Source organism: Motacilla alba, unplaced genomic scaffold (assembly GCF_015832195.1).
Source record: "Motacilla alba alba isolate MOTALB_02 unplaced genomic scaffold, Motacilla_alba_V1.0_pri HiC_scaffold_34, whole genome shotgun sequence".
NCBI lineage: Eukaryota > Metazoa > Chordata > Aves > Passeriformes > Motacillidae > Motacilla > Motacilla alba.
Window position 1 is genome coordinate 1,814,454 of NW_024037436.1, and position 27,024 is coordinate 1,841,477.

The 27,024-nt window shown below is 53.4% G+C and overlaps 1 protein-coding gene across 1 annotated transcript in view; it reads left to right on the forward strand.

The window, feature by feature from the left end:
- The window catches only part of LOC119696643 (bromodomain-containing protein 4-like), a 46,781-nt gene extending 22,384 nt beyond the window's left edge, over positions 1–24,397 (forward strand). The window contains 13 exon segments of the mRNA XM_038126447.1: positions 521–720; positions 2,974–3,272; positions 4,118–4,225; positions 8,795–8,847; positions 10,143–10,479; positions 11,927–12,144; positions 12,194–12,560; positions 13,901–14,013; positions 17,490–17,655; positions 18,532–18,659; positions 19,577–19,788; positions 22,758–23,049; positions 24,266–24,397. Of these exon segments, the coding sequence (XP_037982375.1) occupies positions 521–720; positions 2,974–3,272; positions 4,118–4,225; positions 8,795–8,847; positions 10,143–10,479; positions 11,927–12,144; positions 12,194–12,560; positions 13,901–14,013; positions 17,490–17,655; positions 18,532–18,659; positions 19,577–19,788; positions 22,758–23,049; positions 24,266–24,334 (2,562 nt within the window). The 3' untranslated portion in view covers positions 24,335–24,397.
- The last annotated feature ends 2,627 nt before the right edge of the window (positions 24,398–27,024 follow it).

Sequence of the window (27,024 nt, forward strand, 5' to 3'; positions counted from 1 at the left end):
CAGGTGACACTCCCAGGTGGGGTCACGGGTTGGGTTTGGTGACCCTGGAGGTGCCCATGGAGCCATTGCAGGTGACACTCCCAGGTGGGGTCACTCCAGGGTTGGTTTGGTGACCCTGGAGGTGCCCATGGAGCCATTGCAGGTGACACTCCCAGGTGGGGTCACTCCAGGGTTGGGTTTGGTGACCCTGGAGGTGCCCATGGAGCCATTGCAGGTGACACTCCCAGGTGGGGTCACTCCAGGGTTGGGTTTGGTGACCCTGGAGGTGCCCATGGAGCCATTGCAGGTGACACTCCCAGGTGGGGTCACTCCAGGGTTGGGTTTGGTGACCCTGGAGGTGCCCATGGCCCCCCTGGACGTTGATCTGGGTCACCAGGGGGGTTGGTCACTCCCAGTTTGCAGTCACCTTGGAGGTGACCCTGGCGTGGGTGGACGCTGCCCTGCGGAAGGTCGGGCTCAGCCTGAGGTGGCCCCGAGCTTCCGGAGAGTTCTCCAGCGTCCCGTGGCCCCGTTCCCGCAGCTCAAGGCCGTGCACGAGCAGCTGGCGGCGCTGTCCCAGCCCCAGCAGAACAAACCAAAGAAGAAGGAGAAGGACAAGAAGGAGAAGAAGAAGGAGAAGCACAAAAAGAAGGAGGAGCTGGAGGACGCCAAGAAGAGCAAAGCCAAGGAGCCGCCGCCCAAGAAGGCCAAGAAGAGCAACAGCAACAGCAGCGCCTCCAGGTGGGCCCTCCCACAGTTCCCTGGGGCGGTTTGGGGATTTCCCCGGTGCTAATTAAGGTAATTACCGCAGGGGATTAATGAGGGACCTGGCGGTGAGGGGTGGGGTTGAGCCCAGCCCCGAGGTCAGCTCAGGGTTTGGGGCCGATTCTTCTCCCTGGAGCTGGGCTTGGCTGTGCAGGAGCAAATTCAGCTCAGCTGTGGGTGTCCAGAACCACCTTGAGCTCAGCTTTGGGTGTCCAGAACCAGCTTGAGCTCAGCTTTGGGTGTCCAGAACCACCTTGAGCTCAGCTGTGGGTGTTCAAACCAGCTTGAGCTCAGCTTTGGGTGTCCAGAACCACCTTGAGCTCAGCTTTGGGTGTCCAGAACCACCTTGAGCTCAGCTGTGGGTGTCCAGAACCACCTTGAGCTCAGCTGTGGGTGTTCAAACCAGCTTGAGCTCAGCTTTGGGTGTCCAGAACCACCTTGAGCTCAGCTTTGGGTGTTCAAACCAGCTTGAGGTCACCTTTGGGTGTTCAGGAGAAGCCTGAGCTCAGCTTTGGGTGTCCCGAACCACCTTGAGCTCAGCTTTGGGTGTCCAGGAGAAGCTTGAGCTCAGCTTTGGCTGTCCAGAACCAGCTTGAGCTCAGCTTTGGCTGTCCAGAACCAGCTTGAGCTCAGCTTTGGGTGTCCAGGAGAAGCTTGAGCTCAGCTTTGGCTGTCCAGAACCAGCTTGAGCTCAGCTTTGGCTGTCCAGAACCAGCTTGAGCTCAGCTTTGGCTGTCCAGAACCATCTTGAGCTCAGTTCTGGGTGTCCAGGAGAAGCTTGAGCCTAGTCTAGACCATCTTAAGCTCGCCTTGATATTACCACACATTTTAAGCTCAGCTTTCCACCCCAGCTCCTACCTGAGCTTCATCTCAAAGCCACATCCAGCAAAGCCACTCGTTTTTAGGATGGAAACTAAACCTCCTCCGGTTCCTGTGGGTTAGGGCCAGGTTTAGGGCGTGTCTAGATCAGATTTAGGCCAGGTTTAAACCTAAAATGCCATTTTTTTGGTCCTGCGAGCAGCAAGGAGCCAGTGGCGAAGCTCTTGTGGTCCTGTGGGTTAGGGCTGGGTTTCGGTTGAGTTTAGGGCAGGTTTAGGTCCAAAATTCTTGTCACAACAAGAAGGAGCCAGCGGTGAAGTTGCAGCTCCTGTGGTTTAGGGTGGATTTAGGTCGGGTTTAAGTCTAAAACCCCATTTTTGCGTCTCACACGCACCAAGAAGGAGCTGGCGGCAGCGAAGTCCTCCAGATCCTGTGGGTTAGGGCTGCTTTAGGCTGGGTTTAGGTCGGGTTTAGACCTAAACCACCATTTTTTGTTGGCATGAGCAGCAAGAAGGAGCTGTGGCAGTGAATCCTCCAGATCCTGTGGGTTAGGGCTGGTTTAGGCTGGGTTTAGACCATGTTTAGGTTGGGTTTAGGCCTAAACCACCATTTTTGTTGGTGTGAGCAGCAAGAAGGAGCTGTGGCAGTGAAGTCCTCCAGGTCCTGTGGGTTAGGGCTGGTTTAGGCTGGGTTTAGGCCTAAACCACCATTTTTAGGTCTCACATGCACCAAGAAGGAGCTGGCGGCAGCGAAGTCCTCCAGATCCTGTGGGTTAGGGCTGCTTTAGGCTGGGTTTAGGTCGGGTTTAGACCTAAACCACCATTTTTTGTTGGCATGAGCAGCAAGAAGGAGCTGTGGCAGTGAATCCTCCAGATCCTGTGGGTTAGGGCTGGTTTAGGCTGGGTTTAGACCATGTTTAGGTTGGGTTTAGGCCTAAACCACCATTTTTGTTGGTGTGAGCAGCAAGAAGGAGCTGTGGCAGCGAAGTCCTCCAGGTCCTGTGGGTTAGGGCTGGTTTAGGCTGGGTTTAGGCCTAAACCACCATTTTTAGGTCTCACATGCACCAAGAAGGAGCTGGTGGCAGCGAAGTCCTCCAGATCCTGTGGGTTAGGGCTGGTTTAGGCTGGGTTTAGGTCGGGTTTAGGCCTAAACCACCATTTTTGTTGGCATGAGCAGCAAGAAGGAGCTGTGGCAGTGAATCCTCCAGATCCTGTGGGTTAGGGCTGGTTTAGGCTGGTTTTAGACCACGTTTAGGTCGGGTTTAGGCCTAAACCACCATTTTTGTTGGTGTGAACTGCAAGAAGGAGGTGGTCGCATTGAAGTCCTCCAGATCCTGTGGGTTAGGGCTGGTTTAGGTTGGGTTTAGGTCGGGTTTAGGCCTAAACCACCACTTTTTGTTGGCGTGAGCAGCAAGAAGGAGCCGGCGCCGGTGAAGCCCAGCAAAGCCGCGCCCGCCTACGAGTCGGAGGAGGAGGAGAAGTGCAAGCCCATGTCCTACGAGGAGAAGCGCCAGCTGAGCCTGGACATCAACAAGCTGCCCGGGGAGAAGCTGGGCCGGGTGGTGCACATCATCCAGTCCCGCGAGCCCTCGCTCAAGAACTCCAACCCCGACGAGATCGAGATCGACTTCGAGACGCTGAAGCCGTCGACGCTGCGCGAGCTCGAGCGCTACGTCACCTCCTGCCTGCGCAAGAAGAGGAAACCCCCAGGTACGCCCGAACCCCAAAACTTGGGGGGGGTTCAGCCCAGTTCTGATCCCAAGGGTCGGGTTTTGGGGAGGTTTTGGAGGGGTTTTCGCCTCGCCAAGATGGCGGCGGGTAGGATTCAAAATGGCGGCCGCCACGGGTCGCGTTCTAGTTGAGATAATTAAAGATTTTATTTTAAAGTTTAGTATTTTAAATTGTCGAGTGCGCGTTTGCAACAAAGCAGTTGGGATCAACCAGTTGAGTTTGGGCTGAACCAGTTGGGATGAACCAGCTGGGTTTAGGATCAACCAGTTGAGTTTGGGATGAACCAGTTGGGATGAACCAGCTGGGTTTGGGATCAACCGGTTGAGTTTGGGATGAACCAGCTGGGTTTGGGATCAACCAGTTGAGTTTGGGATGAACGAACTGATTTAGAACTGACCAGTTGAAACAAACCAATGAGTTTAGAACCAGCCAGTTGGGATTAAGACAAGCCAGTTTGGTTTAGAACCAAGCAGTTGGGTTTGGGATAAACCAATTGGATTTAGAACCAACCAGTTGAGTTCAGGATGACCCAGCTGGGTTTAGGATAACCCACTTGGGTTCAGAACCAACCAGTTGAGTTCAGGCTGCCCCAGTTGGGTTTAGAACCAACCAGTTGGGTTGAGGCTGCCCCAGTTGGGTTGAGGCTGCCCCAGTTGGGTTTAGAACCAACCAGTTGGGTTGAGGCTGCCCCAGTTGGGTTGAGGCTGCCCCAGTTGGGTTGAGGCCGCCCCAGCTGGGACGCCGCGGTTGCCTTTAGGCCAGCCCGGTTGGGTGGAGGCTCTCAGTCCCCGCTGGCGCTGACGCGCTCCCGTTGTTCCCGGCAGAGAAGCTCGACGTCCTGGCCGGCTCCTCCAAGCTCAAGGGCTTCTCGTCGTCGGAGTCGGAATCCAGCAGCGAGTCGAGCTCCTCCGACAGCGACGAGTCGGACTCAGGTTAGCGCTTCCCGCCCCTCCCGACCTTCTCCGGACAAATAAACTCGATTTCATTCCTGCCTTGGCCGTCCGCTCGTCTTTGGGGGAGCCTCGGCCGGCCCCGACCCCGTGCCGCGGATTTGTCCTTCCTGTGCGTTTGTTTTAATCCCGGAGCCGGCGCCGGGGGACGTTCGGGTTGGGAGCGCTCGGGGGGGATTTGGGGATGACGGGGTTGGTGGTGGAGGTGGAGGGAGTGGGGTTTGGGGGGAAAAACGGGATTTATGGGGAAATTGCGGGGGAAAAAATGGAGGAAATGGGATTTTATGGTGGAGATAAGATGGAGGAAATGGGGTTTTATGGATAAAATGGGATTTTTGTGGAGAAAAAAATGGAGAAGATGAGATTTTATGGAGAAAAGAATGGAGGAAATGGGATTTTATGGTGAAGAGAAGATGGAGGAAATGGGATTTTATGGAGGAAATGGGAATATTGGAGAAAAAGAGGGGGAAAATGGGATTTTATGGTGAAGATAAGATGAAGGAAACGGGATTTTATGGATGAAATGGGATTTTATGGAGAAAAAAATGGAAGGAAGTGGATTTTATGGATAAAATGGGATTTTATGGTGAAGAGAAGATGGAGGAAATGGGATTTTATGGGTAAAAAGATGGAGGAAAAGGGATTTTATGGATGAAATGGGATTTTTGTGGAGAAAAAAATGGAGAAGATGAGATTTTATGGAGAAAAAATGGAGGAAATGGGATTTTATGGTGAAGAGAAGATGGAGGAAATGGGATTTTATGGATAAAATGGAATTTTATGGGCAAAAATGGTGGAGCAGATGGGGTTTAGTGGAGAAAAAAATGGAGGAAATGGGATTTGGTGGGAAAAATGAGATTTTTATGGGGAAATAAATGGAGCAGACGGGGTTTTATGGAGGAAAAATGTAGGAAATGGGGTTTTATGGATAAAATGGGATTTTATAGGCAAAAATGGTGGAGCAGATGGGGTTTTGTGGAGGAAAAAAGTGGAGGAAATGGGATTTATGGAGAAAAAAAGTGGAGGGAAAGGGATTTTATGGAAATAATGGGATTTTATGGATAAAAAGATGGAGGGAAAAGGATTTGGTGGGAAAAAAATGGGGTTTTATGGAGGAAAAAAGTGGAGGAAGTGGGATTTTATGGGGGAAATGAAATTTCCTGAATTAAAAAATTGAGAGAACCAGATTCTGTGGATTAAAAAATGGGGAAAATGGGAACTTAAGGTGAGGGAGTGGGATTTAATGGATTAAAAAAACCAGGAAAAATGAGATTTTTGGGGCTAAATCATGGAGGAAATGGGATTTTAGGGATAAATCCTTTTTTACTTTATGGCACCAGGTGGATTTGGGATCTGGGATCTGGAGGGAAAAAATGGATTTTGAGGGAATTTGGAATTCCAGCTCTCCGGCGTCGCTCCCTGCGCCTCCCTTGGGTTAAAATTCTGATTTTTCCTGGGTTTTATCCCAGATTTTCCTGGTTTTTATCCCAAATGTTCCTAGTTTTTGTCCCAGAATTTCCTGGGGTTTATCCCAGATTTCCCTGGGTTTTATCCCAATTTTTCCTGGTTTTTATCCCAGTTTTTCCTGATTTTTATCCCAAATTTTCCTGGTTATTATCCCATTTTTTTCTGGTTTTTATCCCAGTTTTTCCTGGGTTTTATCCCAAATTTTCCTGGTTTTTTATCCCAAATTTTCCTAATCCCCACTTTTCCTCGCTCCCGTCCCCGCCGTGGGTTTGGGATTTGTTCCCATCCCAAAATCCGAGCTTGAGCCGGGCTTAACTCCGGGAAATGGGAAGGGTTTGGTGCCTCCGGTGTTGGAAAAAACCCTGGAAATATTTGGGATTGAATTCCAGCGGGGTCAGGTGTGGAGAGGGAGCAGAAATCCAAAAAAATCCCCCCAAAAAAGAGAAAAAAATCCCAAAAATATCCAAAAAAAACCAGGATTGCGCCGGATCTGGCGGTGATTCCCAGCAATTTTCCAGGATAAATCCAGAATTAGGAATCTTTGAGCATTTTAATGAATTTTTTTATTGAACAATTTCAAGGAGTTTTCCATAATTTTGGGGGTTTTGTTGGAATTTTTGGAGGTTTTGTTGGAATTTTTAGGCCTGGCTTAGGAATGGGAAAACGCAGGCATTTGGTGCTGAATTCTTCCCTGGATTTATCCTTTAAATCCTATTTTTATCAGGGTTTTATTTTTATTGTTGCCTGATTTTCCCACAAATCCACCAAAATTAACGGGATTGGGCTCATCCCAAATCCAGAGGTTAATTTTTTCCCAAAAAAAGTGGGTGTTGGAAGCAGAAAAACCTGGAAAAGGAATTTTTTGGGATGAGTTTCACTCCAAACCACCAAATCCAGATTTTTTTTCCCAGAAAACCTTGATCTGCCCCAAATCTTTGCCCAAAATCCCTTGATTTTTATGTTCCTTTTCCCAAGATTTCTCAGCCTTGGGAGCACCAATTCCTCCCTCCCTCAAAAGCTTGGAAAATCGGATCCCTTGGATTTTTGGGAATAATAAAAGCCATAAAAGGACTCCAAAAATTCACTTTTTTCATGGAATTCCACCCCAGGATGCAGGAATTCGGATCCGTCCGTCGCCGTTTCGCTGTTTGGGTGGGAATAAAATCAGGATTTTGGGGGAAATTTAGGAAAAAATCCCATAAATTTGTCATTTTTGCCACCAAAGTCACCCGGAAGTGACTTTTCCATCGATCCTGGATTTTGTCCCCGTGGATTCGGGGTTGAGGGTTCATCCATGGGTTGCGTTGGGATCTCCAAAATCCAGGATGATCCTTCTGGGAGCGCGATTCCGACCGGGATCCGACAGCCAGGGAGGAAGTTTGGGATCATCCTTGGGTGGAAATCCTTGGAATCGCCTCTGGAAGAGAAAATTCCAGCTGGGAGCCAAAATTGATGATGGAGTTTGGGATCATCCTTGGGTTGGGATCTCCAAAATCCAGGATCATCCTTCTGGACTAGAAAATTCCAGTTGGCGGTGAAGGTTGGGATCATCTTCGGGATCTCCAAAATCCAGGATGATCCTTCTGGGAATGTGATTCCGACTGGGATCAAACACCGGCAATGGAATTTGAGATCATCCTTGGAATCGCCTCTGGAGCAGAAAATTCCAGCTGGGAGCCAAAATCGGTGATGAAATTTGGGATCATCCTTGGGTGGAAATCCTTGGAATCGCCTCTGGAGCACAAAATTCCAGCTGGGAGCCAAAATCTGTGATGAAATTTGGGATCATCTTTGGGTTGGGATCTCCAAATTCCAGGATCATCCTTCTGGACTAGGAAATTCCAGTTGGTGGTGAAGGTTGGGATCATCTTCGGGATCTCCGAAATCCAGGATGATCCTTCCGGGAACGCGATTCCGACTGGGAACCAGCAACCGGTGATGGAAGCTGGGATCAACCTTGGGTTGGGATCTCCATGGAACCTCACCATTCCAGCTGGGATCCAAAATCGTGATGGAGTTTGGGATCATCCTCAAGTTGGAAGTCCTTGGAATCTCCTTGTGGAGCAGGAAATTCCAGCTGGGACCCGAAATTGGTGATGGAATTCGGGATCATCCTCGGGTTGGGATCTCTGGAATCTTCTTTCGGACCTCGTGACTCCGACCCAGTGGCTGGGGATGAAGGTTGGAATCATCCTCGGGATCTCCAGAATCCAGGATGATCCTTCTGGGAATGCGATTCCGACTGGGCTCAAGCACCGGCGATGGGATTTGGGATCATCCTTGGGTTGAAATCCTTGGAATCTTCCGGACGTCGTGATTCCGACTTGGATCAACAATCGGCGGTGAAGGTTGGGATCAGCTTTGAGTTGGGATCTCTAAAATCCAGGATGATCCTGCTGGACCTCAAGATTCTAACTGGGACCAACAACCGGCGACGGAATTTGGGATCATTCTTGGATTGAAATCCTTGGGATTTCATTTTGGACCTCACGATTCCGACTGGGACCAACAACCGGCGACGGAATTTGGGATCATCCTTGGCTTGAAATCTTTGGAATCTTCGGGACCTCACAAATCTGACTGGAACCCAGCAACCGGCGATGGAATTTGGGATCATCCTTGGAATCTCCTTTTGGACCTCGCGATTCCGACTGGAACCCAGCAACTGGCGACGGAATTTGGGATCATCCTTGGCTTGAAATCCTCGGAATCTTCGGGACCTCACAAATCTTACTGGAACCCAGCAACTGGCGATGGAATTTGGGGTCATCCTTGGCTTGAAATCCTTGGTACTTTCTCCCACGAACGCAATTCCAGCTGGGATCCAGCGACCGGCGATGGACTTTGCCGAGGTTCTCCCTCTGGAGCAGCGACGTTCCCGGGATATCCGATCCTGTGGAATCCGTCCGTTTTCTTGGCCGTTGGATCTTTCTTCAACAATTCTCCCTCGTTTTGTTTTGGCGGCAAAAATCCCCGATCCCAGAAATCCCTGGGGAATTCCAGCCCCGTTCCCGATCGGTGCCGTCGGGTCCGTCCGGAGCCGTTCCCAAATTAATTCTTTTCCTTTTCCCCTTTTTTTGGCAGAAATGGCGCCGAAGTTGAAGAAAAAAGGGCACTCGGGGCGGGAGCAGAAAAAGGTAGGATTGGGATTGGGATTGGGTTGGGGTTGGGATTGGATCGATGGATTGGGATTGGGTTGTGTTTGGGTCCATGGATTGGGGTTGGATTGGAGTTGGGGATCCATGGATTGGGGTTGGATCCATTCATTAGGTTGGGGTTGGATCCATGGATTTGGATGGGATCCATGGATTGGGGTTGGATTGGGATCCGTGGGTTGGGGTTGGATCCATGGATTGGGATCCATGGATTGGGGTTGGATTGGAGTTGGGGATCCATGGATTTGGGTTGGATCCATTAATTAGGTTGGGGTTGGATCCATGGATTGGGGTTGGATCCATTTATTAGGTTGGGGTTGGATCCATGGATTTGGGTTGGGGTTGGATCCATGGATTGGGGTTGGATCCATGGATTTGGATGAGATCCATGGATTAGGTTGGGGTTGGATCCATGGATTGGGGTTGGATTGGGATTGGGATCCATGGGTTGGGGTTGAATCCATGGATTGGGGTTGGATCCATGGATTTGGATGAGATCCATGGATTAGGTTGGGGTTGGATCCATGGATTGGGGTTGGATTGGGATTGAGATGGGATCAGTTGTTTTGATGACCAAAAACCATTTTGATGACGCAGAAGAACATTTTGGTGACCAAAACCACATTCAGATGACCCAAGAGGTCATTTCGATGACCAAAACACCAATTTTGGTGTCTTAAACCACATTGGGATGACCCAAGAGGTCGTTTTGACGACCAAAATACAATTTTGGTGTCTCAAACCACATTTAGATGACCCAGGAGGCCGTTTCAATGACCAAAACACCTATTTTGGTGTCTCAAACCACATTCAGGTGACCCAGGAGGCCGTTTCAATGACCAAAACACCTATTTTGGTGTCTCAAACCACATTCAGGTGACCCAGGAGGCCGTTTCAATGACCAAAACACCTATTTTGGTGTCTCAAACCACATTCAGGTGACCCAGGAGGCCGTTTCAATGACCAAAACACCAATTTTGGTGACTCAAACCACATTGGGATGACCCAAGAGGTCGTTTTGACGACCAAAACACCAATTTTGGTGTCTCAAACCACATTGGGATGACCCAGGAGGCCGTTTCGATGACCAAAAGACCATTCTGGTGCCCAAAACCGCATTTGGCTGACCCAAGAGGTCATTTTGACAACCAAACCACCAACTTTGACGCCCCACCGCACCCCTTTGCCGCCCCACCGCCTCGTCCCCGTACCCAAACCCCCGTTCTGCCGCGCCACCGCGACGTCTCCTCCCTTTCTAACTCCTCCCTCTCCAACAGCACCACCACCACCACCACCAAGCGGCGCCGGCGCCGCCGCAGCCCCCTCCGGCGCCGCCGCAGCCCGTCCCGCCGGCGCTGCAGCCGCCGCAGCCGCCGCCCGTCCCGCAGCCCGCCGCGCCCCTGAAGGCGTCGCCGCCGCCGCCGCCGCCCTTCGTCCCCGCCCAGGTGCCCGTCCTGGAGCACCCCTTGCCGGGGACCATGTTCGACACCATGGCCCACTTCGGCCAGCCCATCCTGCACCTGCCCCAGCCCGAGCTGCCCCCGCCCCACCTGCCCCCGGCGCCCGAGCACAGCACCCCGCCCCACCTCAACCAGCACGTGGTGTCTCCTCCAGGTGAGGCGGGACACGGGGGACCTGCCTGGGGGACAGCGTGGGCTCTGGGGGTGGCCCAGGGGATGAGGAGGGTGGTGGGCAGGGGAAAGGGAGGTTCTGGGGTCTTGGTGTCCACCACGGCTTTGTTGGGGTGGCCCAGGAGGATGAGGAGGGTGGTGGGTGGGGGAGAGGGAGGTTCTGGGGTCTTGGTGTCCACCATGGCTTTGTTGGGATGTCACAGGAGGAAGAGGATGGTGGTAGATGGGGGAGAGGGAGGTTCTGGGGTCTTGGTGTCCACCACGGCTTTGTTGGGGTGGCCCAGGAGGATGAGGAGGGTGGTGGATGGGGGAAAGGAAGGTTCTTCACTCTTGGTGTCCACCGTGGATTTGTTGGGATGGTCCAAGAGGAAGAGGATGGTGGTAGATGGGGGAGAGGGAGGTTCTGGGGTCTTGGTGTCCACCGTGGGCTCTGGGGGTGGCCCAGGAGGATGAGGAGGGTGGTGGATGGGGTTGGGGTCTTCTGGAAGGGGCTGAATGGAAGGAAAGGAAGGTTCTTCACTCTTGGTGTCCACCACGGCTTTGTTGGGGTGGCCCAGGAGGATGAGGGTGGTGGTGGATGGGGGAAAAAGGAGGTTCTGGGTCTTGGTGTCCACCATGGATTTGTTGGGGGGGTCCAGGAGGATGAGGGTGGTGGTGGATGGGAGAAAAGGGAGGTTCTTCACTCTTGGTATCCACCATGGCTTTGTTGGGGTGGCCCAGGAGGATGAGGAGGGTGGTAGATGGAGGAGAGGGAGGTTCTGGGGTCTTGGTGTCCACCATAGTCTTTTTGGGATGGCCCAGGAGGATGAGGGTGGTGGTAGATGAGGGGAAAAGGAGGTTCTTGGGTCTTGATGTCCGTCATGCTCTTGTGGGGATGTCCAAAATCCCAGAGGATGAGGACGGTGGTAGATGGGAGAAAAGGGAGGTTCCTCACTCTTGGTGTCCACCGTGGCTTTTTTGGGGTGGCCCAGGAGGATGAGGGTGGTGGTGGATGGGGTAGAGGGAGGTTCTCGGCTCTGGATGTCCACCATGGTTTTGTTGGGATGTCAAAGAGGAAGAGGATGGTGGTGGGTGGGGGAGAGGGAGGTTCTCGGCTCTGGGTGTCCACCGTGCTCTTTTTGGGACGTCCTAAGAGGAAGAGGATGGTGGTGGGTGGGGTTTTTTCATTCTTGGTGTCCACCATGGTCTCGTTGGGGTGTCCCAACATCTCAGAGGAGGAGGATGGTGGTGGGTGGGGTTGGTTCCTTCGGGAAGATGATGGGTTGGGATTGGAAGGTGATGAACCATGCCATGGAAGTTGTCCTGTCCCACCACCGTGTTCTTCCTGGGACATCCCAGAAGCAGAGGACACCGTTGGGTGGGGCTGGGGCCGAAGGACCATGCCCTGGAAGTTCTCCTGACCTCTCGGCGTGTCCTTCCTCCCTCGGCAGCTTTGCACAACGCTCTGCCTCAGCAGCCCTCGAGGCCCAGCAACCGGGCGGCGGCGCTGCCCCCGAAGCCGCCGCGGCCGCCGGCCGTGTCCCCGGCGCTGCCGCCGCCGCCGCAGCCGCCGCCGCAGCCGCTGCTCCCGCAGCCGCCGCTGCCGCAGCCGCCGCAGGTGCTGCTGGAGGACGAGGAGCCGCCGCCGGTGCCCGCCGCCGGTGCCGCCGCCGGTGCCGCCGCCGCCGCACCACAACCTCCCCCTGAGCGCCAGCCAGATGCAGCTGTACCTGCAGCAGCTGCAGAAAGTGCAGCCGCAGACTCCGCTTCTCCCTTCAGTGAAGGTCCAGTCGCAGCCGGCGCCGCAGCCGCAGCCGCCGCCGCCTCCCCCGGCGCTGCCGCCGCCGCCGGCGCACCCCGCGGTGCAGCCGCTGCAGCCGCCGCCGCCGCCGCGCCCGCTGCACCTGCAGCCCCTGCCCTTCCCGTCGCACCTGGCGCAGCCGCCGGCGCCGCCGCAGCCCCAGCAGCAGCCGCAGCCGCCGCAGCCGGCGCCGCCGCAGCCGCCCGCGGCGCCGGCGAAAGCGCAGCAGGTCATCCAGCACCACCCGTCGCCGCGGCACCACAAAGCCGACCCCTACGGCACCGGTGAGCCCCGGCGGCCGAGCCGGGACGGACAGACGGACGCGGGACGGGATGGATGGAAACGGGGATGGGTGATGGGTGGATCCATGGATAGATGGATGATGGATGGATGGATGGATCCAGAGATGGATCTATGGATGGATCCATGGATGGATCCATGGATGGATCCATGGATGGATGATGGATGGATCCAGAGATGGATCTATGGATGGATCCATGGATGGATGATGGATGGATCCATGGATGGATGGATGGACAGACACAGGGAGGGATGGATGATGGATGGATGGATCCAGAGATGGATCCGTGGATGGATGATGGATCCAGAGATGGATCCATGGATGAATGGATGGATGGATCCAAGGATGGATGGATGATGGATGGATGGACGGATGGATCCAGAGATGGATCCATGGATGGATGATGGATGGATGGATGGGGTAGGGTGGGGTGGAATCACCCCACAAGGGCTCAGCACATCCGGGAGCTGGGAGAGGTTGAGGCTGTTGAGGGTCTCCAGGTGTTGAGGATCTCCAGGTGTTGAGGATCTCAGGGATCTCCAGGTGTTAAGGATCTCCAGGTGTTGAGGATCTCAAGGTTCTCCAGGTGTTGAGCATCTCCAGGTGTTGGGGATCTCCAGGTGTTGGGGATCTCCAGATGTTGAGGATCTCGGGGCTCTCCAGGTGTTGAGGATCTCAGTGATCTCCAGGTGTTGGAGATCTTGAGTTGTTGAGGATTTCACGGATCTCTGGTTTCGAGGATCTCCAGTTTTTGAGGGTCTTGGGTTCTTGTCCCTCAGGACCATCTTGGGGCCATCCTGGTGTCCTTTGACAACATCCTGATGTTCCTCAAGGACATTTTGGGGTTCTTTGAGGAAACCCCGATGTTCCTCAAGGACATCTTGAGGTTCTTTGGGGCCATCCTGGGATCCCTTGGGGCCATCCTGGTGTCCTTTGTGGACATCCTGATGTTCCAAAGGACATTTTGGGGTTCTTTGGGGCCATCCAAGGTTCTTTGAGAACATCTTGATGTCCTTAAAGAACATTTTGGGGTTCTTTGAGGAAACCCCGATGTTCCTCAAGGACATTTTGGGGTTCTTTGGGGCCATCCAAGGTTCTTTGAGAACATCTTGATGTCCCTCAAGAACATCTTGGCGTTCTTGGAGGAAACCCCGATGTCCCTCAGGAATATTTTGGAGTTCTTCCAGGATACCCCAGTGTTCCTCGAGGACATTTTGGGGTCTTTGGGGCCACCCTGGGATTTTTTGGGGCGTGGCGGGGTCGTGGCGGCGGCGCGGCGCCGGCGAGGACGCGGACTGACCACCTGGTGCCCACCTGTTGCAGGTCACCTGCGGGAAGCCCCCTCCCCTCTCATGATGCCTTCCCCACAGATGCCGCCGTTCCAGGGCCTCGTGCCTCAGTCGCCCCCTCAGCAAAACATCCAGCCAAAAAAACAGGTGACAACCCCGGAGTTGGGATTTGGGGTCAGGTGACAAACCCCGGATTTGGGGTGTGGGGTGTGGGGTCAGGTGAAGAACACCGGATTTGGGGTGTGGGGTCAGGTGAAAAACCCCGGATTTGGGGTGTGGGGTGTGGGGTCAGGTGACAAACCCCGGATTTGGGATTTGGGGAAAGGTGAAAACCCCGGATTTGGGGTGTGGGGAAAGGTGAAAACCCCGGATTTGGGGTGTGGGGTGTGGGGAAAGGTGAAGAACACCGGATTTGGGATTTGGGGTCAGGGGAAAGGTGACAAACCCCGGATTTGGAGTCAGGGGAAAAACCCCGGTTTTGGGATTTGGGGTCTGGGGTCAGGTGAAAAACCCCGGATTTGGGGTTTGTGGGGTGTGGGGAAAGGTGAAAAACCCCGGATTTGGGGTCAGGTGAAAAACACCGGATTTGGGGTGCGGGGTCAGGTGACAAACCCCGGATTTGGGGTGTGGGGTCAGGTGACAAACCCCGGATTTGGGATTTGGGGTGTGGGTTCAGGTGACAAACCCCGGATTTGAGGTGTGGGGTCAGGTGAAAAACCCCGGATTTGGGGTGTGGGGTGTGGGGTCAGGTGACAAACCCCGGATTTGGGATTTGGGGTCAGGTGACAAACCCCGGATTTGGGGTGTGGGGTGTGGGATCAGGTGAAGAACACCGGATTTGGGGTGCGTGGAAAGGTGACAAACCCCGGATTTGGGGTTTGGGGTTTGGGGTCAGGTGAAAAACACCGAGTTTGGGGTTTGATGTTCGGGTGAAAAACACCGAGTTTGGGGTTTGGGGTCAGGTGAAAAACACCGAGTTTGGGTTTGATGTTCGGGTGAAAAACATCGAGTTTGGGGTCGGCTGAAACTACTGAAGTTTGGGGTTTGGGGTCAGGTGAAAAACACCGAGTTTGGGGTCGGCTGAAACAACCGGAGTTGGAGTTTGCGGTTTGGGGTCAGGTGAAAAAATGGGATTTGGGGATCCACAGGAATTGTGAGCAGTATCAGGGTCGGGATCAGGGTTTGGGATTGGGATTTTGGGCTGGATCCTGATCCCGGATTTCCGTGGCAGGAGCTGCGAGCGGCCTCGGGCTCAGGATTGGGGTCAGGATCGGGGTTTTGGGGCTCATCCCGATCCCGGATTTCCACAGGAGCTGCGAGCGGCCTCGGGATCAGGATTGGCGTGGGGATCGGGGTTTTGGGGCCCATCCTGATCCCGAATTTCCGTGGCAGGAGCTGCGAGTGGCCTCGGAATCAGGATTGGGGTCGGGATTGGGATTTTGGGCTGGATCCTGATCCCGGATTTCCGTGGCAGGAGCTGCGAGCGGCCTCGGGATCAGGATTGGGGTGGGGATCGGGGTTTTGGGGCCCATCCTGATCCCGGATTTCTGTAGCAGGAACCACAATCAGGATTGGGTTTGGGATTGGGATTTTGGGCTGGATCCTGATCCCAGATTTCCACAGGAGCTGCGAGCGGCCTCGGGATCAGGATTGGGGTCGGGATCGGGGTTTTGGGGCCCATCCTGATCCCAGATTTCTGTGGCAGGAACCACAATCAGGATTGGGGTCGGGATCGGGGTTTTGGGGCCCATCCTGATCCCGGATTTCCACAGGAGCTGCGAGCGGCCTCGGGATCAGGATTGGGGTGGGGATCGGGGTTTTGGGGCCCATCCTGATCCCGGATTTCCGTGGCAGGAGCTGCGAGCGGCCTCGGGCTCAGGATTGGGGTCGGGATCGGGGTTTTGGGGCCCATCCTGATCCCGGATTTCCGTGGCAGGAACCACAATCAGGATTGGGGTCGGGATTGGGATTTTGGGCTGGATCCTGATCCCGGATTTCCGTGGCAGGAGCTGCGAGCGGACTCGGGCTCAGGATTGGGGTTGGGATCGGGGTTTTGGGGCCCATCCTGATCCCGGATTTCTGTAGCAGGAACCACAATCAGGATTGGGTTTGGGATTGGGATTTTGGGCTGGATCCTGATCCCGGATTTCCACAGGAGCTGCGAGCGGCCTCGGGATCAGGATTGGGGTCGGGATCGGGGTTTTGGGGCCCATCCTGATCCCGGATTTCCACAGGAGCTGCGAGCGGCCTCGGGATCGGGATTGGGGTCGGAATTCGGGTTTTGGGGCCCATCCTGATCCCGGATTTCCGTGGCAGGAACCACAATCAGGATTGGGGTCGGGATCGGGGTTTTGGGGCCCATCCTGATCCCGGATTTCCACAGGAGCTGCGAGCGGCCTCGGGATCAGGATTGGGGTGGGGATTGGGGTTTTGGGGCCCATCCTGATCCCGGATTTCCGTGGCAGGAGCTGCGAGCGGCCTCGGGCTCAGGATTGGGGTCGGGATCGGGGTTTTGGAGCCCATCCTGATCCCGGATTTCCACAGGAGCTGCGAGCGGCCTCGGGATCGGGATTGGGGTCGGAATTGGGGTTTTGGGGCCCATCCTGATCCCGGATTTCCGTGGCAGGAACCACAATCAGGATTGGGGTCGGGATCGGGGTTTTGGGGCCCGTCCTGATCCGGGATTTCCGTGGCAGGAGCTGCGAGCGGCCTCGGGCTCAGGATTGGGCTCAGGATTGGGGTTTTGGGGCCCATCGTGATCCCGGATTTCTGTGGCAGGAACCACAATCAGGACTGGGGTCGGGATCGGGGTTTTGGGGCCCATCCTGATCCCGGATTTCCGTGGCAGGAGCTGCGAGCGGCCTCGGAATCAGGATTGGGGTCGGAATTGGGGTTTTGGGGCCCATCCTGATCCCGGATTTCCGTGGCAGGAGCTGCGAGCGGCCTCGGGCTCAGGATTGGGGTCGGGATCGGGGTTTTGGAGCCCATCCTGATCCCGGATTTCTGTAGCAGGAACCACAATCAGGATTGGGTTTGGGATTGGGATTTTGGGCTGGATCCTGATCCCGGATTTCCACAGGAGCTGCAAGCGGCCTCGGGATCGGGATTGGGGTCGGAATTGGGGTTTTGGGGCCCATCCTGATCCCGGATTTCCGTGGCAGGAACCACAATCAGGATTGGGGTCGGGATCGGGGTTTTGGGGTCCATCCTGATCCCGGATTTCCACAGGAGCTGCGAGCGGCCTCGGGATCAGGATTTGGGTCGGAATTGGGGTTTTGGGGCCCATCCTGATCCCGGATTTCCGTGGCAGGAGCTGCGAGCGGCCTCGGGCTCAGGATTTGGGTCGGGATTGGGATTTTGGGCTGGATCCTGATCCTGGATTTCCGTGGCAGGAGCTGTGAGCGGCCTCGGGCTCAGGATTGGGCTCAGGATTGGGGTTTTGGGGCCCATCATGATCCCGGATTTCAGTAGCAGGAACCACAATCAGGATTGGGGTCGGGATCAGGGTTTTGGGGCCCATCCTGATCCCGGATTTCCACAGGAGCTGCGAGCGGCCTCGGGCTCAGGATTTGGGTCGGGATTGGGATTTTGGGCTGGATCCTGATCCCGGATTTCCGTGGCAGGAGCTGCGAGCGGCCTCGGTGGTGCAGTCGCAGCCGCTGGGCGCGGGGAAGGAGGAGAAGCTGCACTCGCCCGTGATCCGCACCGAGACCTTCAGCCCCCCCCTGCGCCAGGAGCCCCCCAAGGGCCACCCCGAGGGCATCAAGGCGGCCCCGCACCTCCCCCAGCGTGAGTGCGGCCACCCCAGAGCCCCCCAGGCATGGGACACCCCCGGAAACCAAACAGACCAAAAACCCCGGAAAAAACCCTAAAAAATCCCATTGAAATCCCATGAAATGTGGGGAAAGAGAAAAACCCAAAAATTCCCATTGAAATCCCATGAAATGTCATGGGGAGGGAGAAAACCCAAAAAAAATCCCTTAAAATCCCATTAAAATCCCATTAAAATCCCATGAAATGTCATGGGGAGAGAGAAAACCCAAAAAAAATCCCAGAAAATGTCATGGGGAGGGAGAAATCCCAAAAAAATCCCATAAAATCCCATTGAAATCCCATTAAATCCCATTAAAATCCCATGAAATGTCATGGGGAGAGAGAATAACCCAAAAAAATCCCATGAAGTGTCGTGGGGAGAGAGAAAACCCCAAAAAAATCCCATCAAATGTCATGGGGAAAGAGAAAACCCCAAAAAAATCCCTTAAAATCCCATTAAAATCCCACGAATTCCATCATTCCTGTTTTCGGGTTCCCTGATCCCGTTTTTGGGTCCATAATCCCCATTTTCGGGTTCCCTGATCCCGTTTTCGGGGTCCCTGATCCCGTTTTCGGGGTCCCTGATCCCGTTTTTCGGTTCCCTGATCCCGTTTTTGGGTCGATAATCCCCGTTTTTGGGTCCCTGATCCCGTTTTTGGGTCGATAATCCCCGTTTTTGGGTCGATAATCCCCGTTTTTGGGTCCCTGATCCCGTTTTTGGGTCCCTGATCCCGTTTTTGGGTCGATAATCCCCGTTTTTGGGTCCCTGATCCCATTTTTGGGTCCATAATCCCCGTTTTTGGGTCCCTGATCCCATTTCCGGGGTCCCCCTAATGGGGTTTGGGGTCGCAGGGCCGGAGCTGAAGCCGCTGGAGGCGGGAGGCGCCCGCGCCGTGATCCGGCCCCCGGAGCCGACGCCGCCCGCGCCCGACAAGGAGCGGCAGAAGACGGAGCCCAAAACCCCCGTGGCCCCAAAAAAGGTAACGAAAGACACGGATCCGGGCAAAAACCCCCGGGTTTGGGTTAAAATCCCCCAGATTTGGGCAAAAATCCCCAGGCTTGGGCAAAAATCCCCCAATTTTGAGTAAAAATCCCCAGATTTGCAGTTCCCAGGAGCACCAGGCTGAGGGAACTCCACGGCTGGATTTGGGAGAAGCCCCCGAGATCCCACCAGGCTGAGGGACCCGGGGATCTCCAGGGTTGGAAATGGGAGAACCTTCTGAGATCCCACCAGGCTGAGGGACCCGGGGATCTCCAGGATTGGACCTGAGGGAGCCTCTGAGATCCCACCAGGCTGAGGGATCTCAGATTCGGCTCCAGTTCAAAGCCGTTGGAGGATCCCATGGAGGCCACCACGGCTCGGGTGGCTCCTGGTGGATCCCAGACCCCGTGGTTGGATCCAGGAGAGCTCCCTGAGATCCCACCAGGCTGAGGGACCCAGGGATCTGCAGGATGGGGTCTGGGAGAAGCCCCTGAGATGCCACCAGGCTGAGGGACCTGGGGATCTCCAGGATTGGACCTGGGGAACCTCCTGAGATGCCCCCAGGCTGAGGGACCTGGGGAACCTCCTGAGATGCCCCCAGGCTGAGGGAACTCCAGGATTGGACCTGGGAGAACCTTCTGAGATCCCACCAGGCTGAGGGAGCAGAACTCCTCCAGGATTGGTCCTGGGGAAGCCCCTGAGATGCCCCCAGGCTGAGGGAACTCCAGGGTTGGACCTGGGGAAGCCCCTGAGATGCCCCCAGGCTGAGGGAGCTCAGATTCGGCTCCAGTTCAAAGCCGTTGGAGGATCCCGTGGAGGCCACCACGGCTCGGGTGGCTCCTGGTGGATCCCAGACCCCGTGGTGACCCCCTGGTGACCCCGCGGTGACCCGGCGGTGTCCCCTGTCTCCGTCAGGACCTGAAGATCAAGAACATGGGCTCGTGGGCGTCGCTGGTGCAGAAGCACCCGGCGGCGCCGGCGGCGGCGGCCAAGTCCTCGAGCGACTCCTTCGAGCAGTTCAAGCGCGCGGCGCGCGAGAAGGAGGAGCGCGAGAAGGCCCTCAAGGCCCAGGCCGAGCAGGTGGAGCGCGAGAAGGAGCGGCTGCGCAGGGAGCAGGAGAGGATGAGGTGAGGGCGCGGCCCGGGCCACCGGCGGGACAGCGGGGACACCGCGGACACCAGCGGGGACACCAGCAGGGACACCACAGACACCAGCGGGGACACCACAGACACCAGCGGGGACACCAGCAGGGACACCAGAGACACCATCACAGACACCAGAGACACCACAGACACCACAAACACCATCACAGACACCAGCAGGGACACCAGCAGGGACACCAGGGACACCACCATAGACACCACAAACACCATGACAGACACCAGCAGGACATCAGGAACTGCACAGACACCACCAGGGACACCACAGACACCACCAGAGACACCAGGGACACCACCAGAACATCAGGAACACCACAGACACCATCACAGACACCACAGACACCACCAGAGACACCACAGACACCACCAGAGACACCACAGACACCATCACAGACACCAGCAGGGACACCAGCAGAACATTAGGAACCGCACAAACACCACCAGAGACACCACAAACACCATCAGAGATACCAGCAGGACATCAGGAACTGCACAGACACCACCAGAGACACCATCAGAGACACCACAAACGCCATCACAGACACCAGCAGGGACACCACCAGGGACACCACAGACACCATCAGAGACACCAGAGACACCATCACAGATACCACCAGAACATCAGGAACTGCACAAACACCACCAGAGACACCGGCAGGACATCGGGGACACCACAGACACCAGCGGGGGCACCAGCAGGGACACCACAGACACCATCAGAGACACCACCAGAGACACCAGAGACACCACAAACACCATCACAGACACCAGCAGGGACACCAGCAGGGACACCACTGACACCACAAACACCATGACAGACACCAGCAGGACATCAGGAACTGCACAGACACCACCAGGGACACCACCAGAGACACCAGGGACACCACAAACACCACCAGAGACACCACAAACACCATCACAGACACCAGAGACACCACCAGAGACACCACAGACACCATCACAGACACCAGAGACACCACAGACACCATCACAGACACCAGCAGGACATCGGGGACACCACAGACACCAGCAGGGACGCCACTGACACCAGCAGAGACACCAGCAGGACATCAGGAACCGCACAGACACCACCAGAGACACCACCAGGGACACCACAGACACCACCAGGGACACGACAGACACCATCACAGACACCACAGACACCATCAGAACATCAGGAAACGCACAAACACCACCAGAGACACCACAGACACCATCAGGGACACCCTAACCGTGGCGAGGAACCGCACAAACACCACCATGAGCTCCACATACACGGCCGGGCACTCCTGGTCACTCCATGGCCCCATTCCCACATTTCCTGACTCGTGTCCAGTTCCTGGTCACTCAGTGGTCACTCAGTGGTCACTCCTGGTCACTCAGTGGTCCCTCCAGGAGCCGGGAGGAGGCGCTGGAGCAGGCGCGGCGGGTGCACGAGGAGGTTCTGGAACAGTCTGGCGGGTTCCTGTGGGGTTCATGGTCATTCTGTGGTCCCTGTAGTCACTCAGTGGTCCCTGTGGTCACTCAGTGGTCACTCCTGGTCACTCAGTGGTCACTCCTGGTCACTCAGTGGTCACTGTGGTCCCTGCAGTAGCCAGGAGGACGAGGAGGCGCTGGAGCAGGCGCGGCGGCTGCACGAGGAGGTTCTGGAACAGTCTGGGGGGTTCCTGCTCACTCAGTGGTTCCTGTAGGGTTCCTGGTCACTCAGTGGTCACTGATGGTCTCTGTGGTCACTCCTGGTCACTGATGGTCACTCAGTGGTCACTCCTGGTCACTCAGTGGTCACTGATGGTCATTCAGTGGTCACTCAGTGGTCACTGTGGTCCCTGCAGGAGCCGGGAGGACGAGGAGGCTCTGGAGCAGGCGTGGCGGGTGCACGAGGAGGTTCTGGAACAGTCTGGGGGGTTCCTGGTCACTGTGGTCACTCAGTGGTTCCTGTGGGGTTCCTGGTCACTCAGTGGTCACTGATGGTGACTCCTGGTCACTCCTGGTCACTGATGGTCACTCAGTGGTCACTCCTGGTCCCTCTGGTCCCTCCAGGAGCCGGCAGGAGGCGCTGGAGCAGGTGCGGCGGGTGCACCAGGAGGTTCTGGAACAGTGGTCACTCCTGGTCACTCAGTGGTCACTGATTGTCACTGTGGTCACTCAGTGGTTCCTGTGGGGTTCCTGGTCACTCAGTGGTCACTGATGGTCACTCAGTGGTCACTCTGTGGTCCCTGCAGGAGCCGGGAGGACAGGGAGGCGCTGGAGCAGGCGTGGCGGGTGCACGAGGAGGTTCTGGAACAGTGGTCACTCCTGGTCACTCAGTGGTCACTGATGGTCACTGTGATCACTCAGTGGTCACCCCTGGTCACTCAGTGGTCACTGATGGTCACTCCTGGTCACTCAGTGGTCACTCTGTGGTCACTCCAGGAGCCGGGAGGAGGTTCTGGAGCAGGCGCGGCGGGTGCATGAGGAGGTTCTAGAACAGTGGTCACTGTGATCTCTCAGTGGTCCCTGTGGTCACTCAGTGGTCACTGTGGTCACTCAGTGGTCACCCCTGGTCATTCAGTGGTCACTCTGGTCACTCCTGGTCACTCAGTGGTCACTCCTGGTCACTCCTGGTCACTCAGTGGTCACTCTGTGGTCACTCCAGGAGCCGGGAGGAGGCTCTGGAGCAGGCGCGGCGGGTGCACGAGGAGGTTCTGGAACAGTGGTCACTGATGGTCACTGATGGTCACTCAGTGGTCCCTGTGGTCACTCAGTGGTCACTGATGGTCACCCTCTGGTCCCTGCAGGAGCCGGGAGGACGAGGAGGCGCTGGAGCAGGCGCGGCGGGTGCACGAGGAGGTTCTGGAACAGTCTGGGGGGTTCCTGCTCACTCAGTGGTTCCTGTAGGGTTCCTGGTCACTCAGTGGTCACTGATGGTCACTCAGTGGTCACTCTGGTCCCTGCAGGAGCCGGGAGGACGAGGAGGCGCTGGAGCAGGCGCGGCGGGTGCACGAGGAGGTGCGGCGGCGCCAGGAGCAGCAGGCGCAGGCGGCGCAGCAGCAGCAGCAGCAGCAGCAGCAGGCGCAGGCGCAGGCGCAGGCGGCGGCGCAGGCCGGGCCGGGCGCGGGCGCGGGGCCGGTGCCGGCGGCGGCGTCGGCGGCGCCGCAGGCGCAGGGCGCGGCCGGCTCGCAGGCCATGCTGGACCAGCAGAGGGAGATGGCCCGCAAGAGGGAGCAGGAGAGGAGGCGCCGGGAAGCGGTGAGAGAAGGGTTAAAAACGCACCGGGGTAAAGGGGGGAATCGTCGGGGTGATCCCGGAAAATCCCGGAAAAATGGACCCAAAAATGGGGGAAATCGTCGGGATATTCCCCAAAAAATCCCAGAAAAATGGACCCAAAAATGGGGGAAATCGTCGGGATATTCCCCAAAAAATCCCACAAGAATGGCCCCAAAAATGGGGGAAATTGTTGGGATGTTCCCAAAGAATCCCTGAAAACTGGCCCCAAAAATGGGGAAATAATGGGAATATACCTGGAAAAGGGTCCCCAAAAATGGGGGGAAGTTGTCAGGATGATCCCGAAAAATCCCAGAAAAATGGCCCCAAAAAGGGGGGGAAATCATCGGGATATTCCAAAAAAATCCCAGAAAAATGGCCCCAAAAATGGGGAAAATCGTCGGGATGATCCCAGAAAATCCCAGAAAAATGGCCCCAAAAATGGGGGAAATCGTCGGGATATTCCAAAAAATCCCAGAAAAATGGCCCCAAAAATGGGGGAATAATGGGAATATACCTGGAAAAGGGTCCCCAAAAATGGGGGGAAGTTGTTGGGATGATCCCGAAAAATCCGGAAAAATGGCCCCAAAAAGGGGGGGAAATCATCAGGATATTCCAAAAAAATCCCAGAAAAATGGCCCCAAAAATGGGGAAAATCGTCGGGATGATCCCAAAGAATCCCAGAAAAATGGCCCCAAAAATGGGGGGAAATCTTCGGGATGATCCCAGAAAATCCCATAGAAATGGCCCCAAAAAACTGGGGGGGGGGGCACCCACTCTTGGGAATTTTTTTCCCGATTTTTTGGGAATTTTTTCCCAATTTTTTGGGAATTTTTCCCGAGTTTTTGGGAATTATTCCCAATTTTTTTGGAATTATTCCCCGATTTTTTGGGAATTATTCCCAATTTTTTGGGGAATTTTTCCCGATTTTTCGGGAATTTTTCCCGATTTTCGGGAATTATTCCCCAATTTTTGAGGAATTTTTTCCCGATTTTCGGGAATTATTCCCCAATTTTTAGGGATTTTTTTCCCGATTTTTGGGGAATTTTTTCCCGATGTTTTTCCGAATTATTCCCCAATTTTGGGGAATTTTTTCCCGATTTTTGGGGGAATTTCTCCCCGATTTTTTGGCAATTTTTTCCTGATTTTTTGGGAATAAATTCCCGATTTTTTGGGATTTTATTTTGCTTTTTTTTTACAGATGGCGGCGACGATCGACATGAACTTCCAGAGCGACCTCCTGGCCATTTTCGAGGAGAATCTTTTCTAGGAGAGGCGACTCCGGCCGGGAATTTTGACTTTTCCCACAAAAAAAAAACCCCAACAAAAAACCCGGAAAAAAAAACAAAAAAAAAAGTGGAAAAATATCGACGACGACAAAAAAAAAAGAAAAAATTCCTTTTTTTTTTCTCTCTTTTTCCCTTTTTTTTTCCTGGCCAAAAAAAACGACGCGAAAAACAAAAAAAAAAAAGAAAAAAAAAAAATTCAAAGTTGGGACTCTCCGTTCGATTGCGGAAAAATTCGGGAATGGGAGCGGGGGCGGGGCCGCCTTACCCCGGAATTCCCATTTTTTTTTGCCCTTTTTCCCCTTTTTTCACACCAAAAAACAAAAACCCTGGGAATTCCCGGGATTTTCATTGGAATTTGGAATTTTTTTTGGATTCTTTTTGGATTTTTTGGGGTTTTTTTTCCCCTCGGGCGGCGGCGAAAAAATGGGAAAAAAATCCCGATTTTTTTTTTTTTTTGGGGGGGTTGGAATGGGGCGGATTTGGGGCTTTTTGGGGAGGAACTGGGTGGGGGAGGGGTGATGGGGGGAGGGGCGCGGCCCCTCCCCCACCCGCGGCCTCAGGGACTTCCCCCCCTTCGCCTTTTCCCGTTTTCCCTGGAATTTCTCCCCTTTTCCCACTTTTTTCCCTCCTTTTTTAGTTCCCTTCCTTCCCCAAAAATTCCCCTTTTTCCCCTGATTATTTTCCATTTTTTTCCTGATTTTTTTCCATTTTTTCCTGATTTTTTTTCCATTTTTTTCCTGATTTTTTTCCATTTTTCCTGATTTTTTTTCATTTTTTCCCTGATTTTTTTTTTTCATTTTTTTCCTGATATTTTTTTCCATTTTTTCCTGATTTTTTTTATTTATTCCTGATTTTTTTCCCTTTTTTTCCTCTTATTTTTCAAAATTTTTCTTGATTTTTTTCAGATTGTTTCCTGATACTTTCCTTTTTTCCCCTGATTTTTTTTCAATTCTTTCCTGATTTTTTCCTCTGATTTTTTTCAAATTTTTTCTGATTTTTTTCAATTTTTTCCTGATTATTTTCCTTTTTTTCCTGATTTTTCCTCTGATTTTTTCCAATTTTTCCTGGGTTTTTTTCACTTTTTCCCCTGATTTTTATTTTCAACTTCTTTCCTGATTTTTCCCCTGATTATTTTCAATTTTTTCCCGATTTTTTCCTCTGATTTTTTCCAATTTTTCCTGATTTTTTTAAAATTTTCCCCCAATTTTTTCCATTTTTTCTGATTATTTTTCTTTTTTTCTTCACTTTTTTCTTCCTAACTTTTTTCTATTTTCCCCCTGATTTTCTTCATTTTTTCCTGATTTTTTTCCAATTTTCTTTTCTTTTCCTTCTTTTTCCTTCCCAATTTCCCCCTTTTATTTTTAATTTTTCCCCATTTCTAAAATATTTCCCCAATTTTCCCCTCATTTCTTCATTTTCCTTCCCATCCTTTTTGTATTTTCCCTGATTTTTCCCCTTTTCTCCCCCATTTTCCCCTTTTTTTTATCTTTATCCCCTTTCATTAATTTTTATTTTCCCTCTTTTTATAATTTGAATTTCTTCCTTCAAAATTCCCATTTTCCCCCATTTTTCTTCATTTTCCCCCCATTTTTTCCTCATTTTTCTTCATTTTTTCCTCATTTTCCCCACATTTTTTCCTCATTTTTCTTCATTTTTTCTTCATTTTTCCCCCATTTTCCCCCATTTTTCTTCATTTTTCCCCATTTTTCCCCATTTTTCCCTCATTTTTTCTTCATTTTTACCCCATTTTTTCTTCATTTTTCCCCCATTTTCCCCCATTTTTTCCTCATTTTTTCTTCATTTTCCCCCCATTTTTCTCTTCATTTTTTCTTCATTTTTTCCTCATTTTCCCCCCATTTTTTTCCTCATTATTTCCCCTTTTTTCTTCTTTTTTTCTTCATTTTTCCCCATTTTTACCCCATTTTTCCTCTGTTTTTTCTTCTTTTTTTCTTCATTTTTCCCCATTTTTCCCCCATTTTTTCTTCGTTTTTCCCCCTATTTTTTCACCATTTTTTCCCCCTTTTTTCCCCATTTTCCCCCTTTTTTTTCCCCATTTTTCCCCAATTTTTCCCCCAATTTTTTTACAAACCCCAAATTTTTTAAATCCCCCCCTTTCCCCTCCCTCCCCTCCCCTTCCCCCCCAAAATCCGCCGCCGCGCCCTCAATTCCCCCCCAAAAAAATCCCATTTTCCCCCCATTTTAATTCACATTTTTTGAATTTTTTATCGCTTCCTTCCCCCCTAAAATCCCGGGAATTCTCCCCGTTTCCCCCTCCTTCCCCCCGGGGTTGGATTAATTATTAATAATTAATTAATTTTATTTGGGTTGGGTTTTTTTCTCCCCTCCCCTCTCCCCGCGCCGGGGTTTCGCCGATCGTGGAAATAAAAAACGCCGCGAGTTTGGTTTTTTTGTATAAAAAAAAACGCCAAAAAAAAGAAAAACAAAAAAAAAAAACCCCGAATTTTTCAGGTTTTTCCTGCCCCGTTTTTATCCCAAAAAACCCCCCAAAAAAAATCCGAGGGAATGGGAGGGGGAAAAGGGGGGAAAAAGGGAATTAAAATTCAAAATATTTCGATTAAAATGGGAATTGGAGGGAGGAGGAAGCCCCGGAATCGGGAATTGAGGCGGAAATCGGGAATTTATAATTTAAATTTTGAAGAGGTTTGGGCGG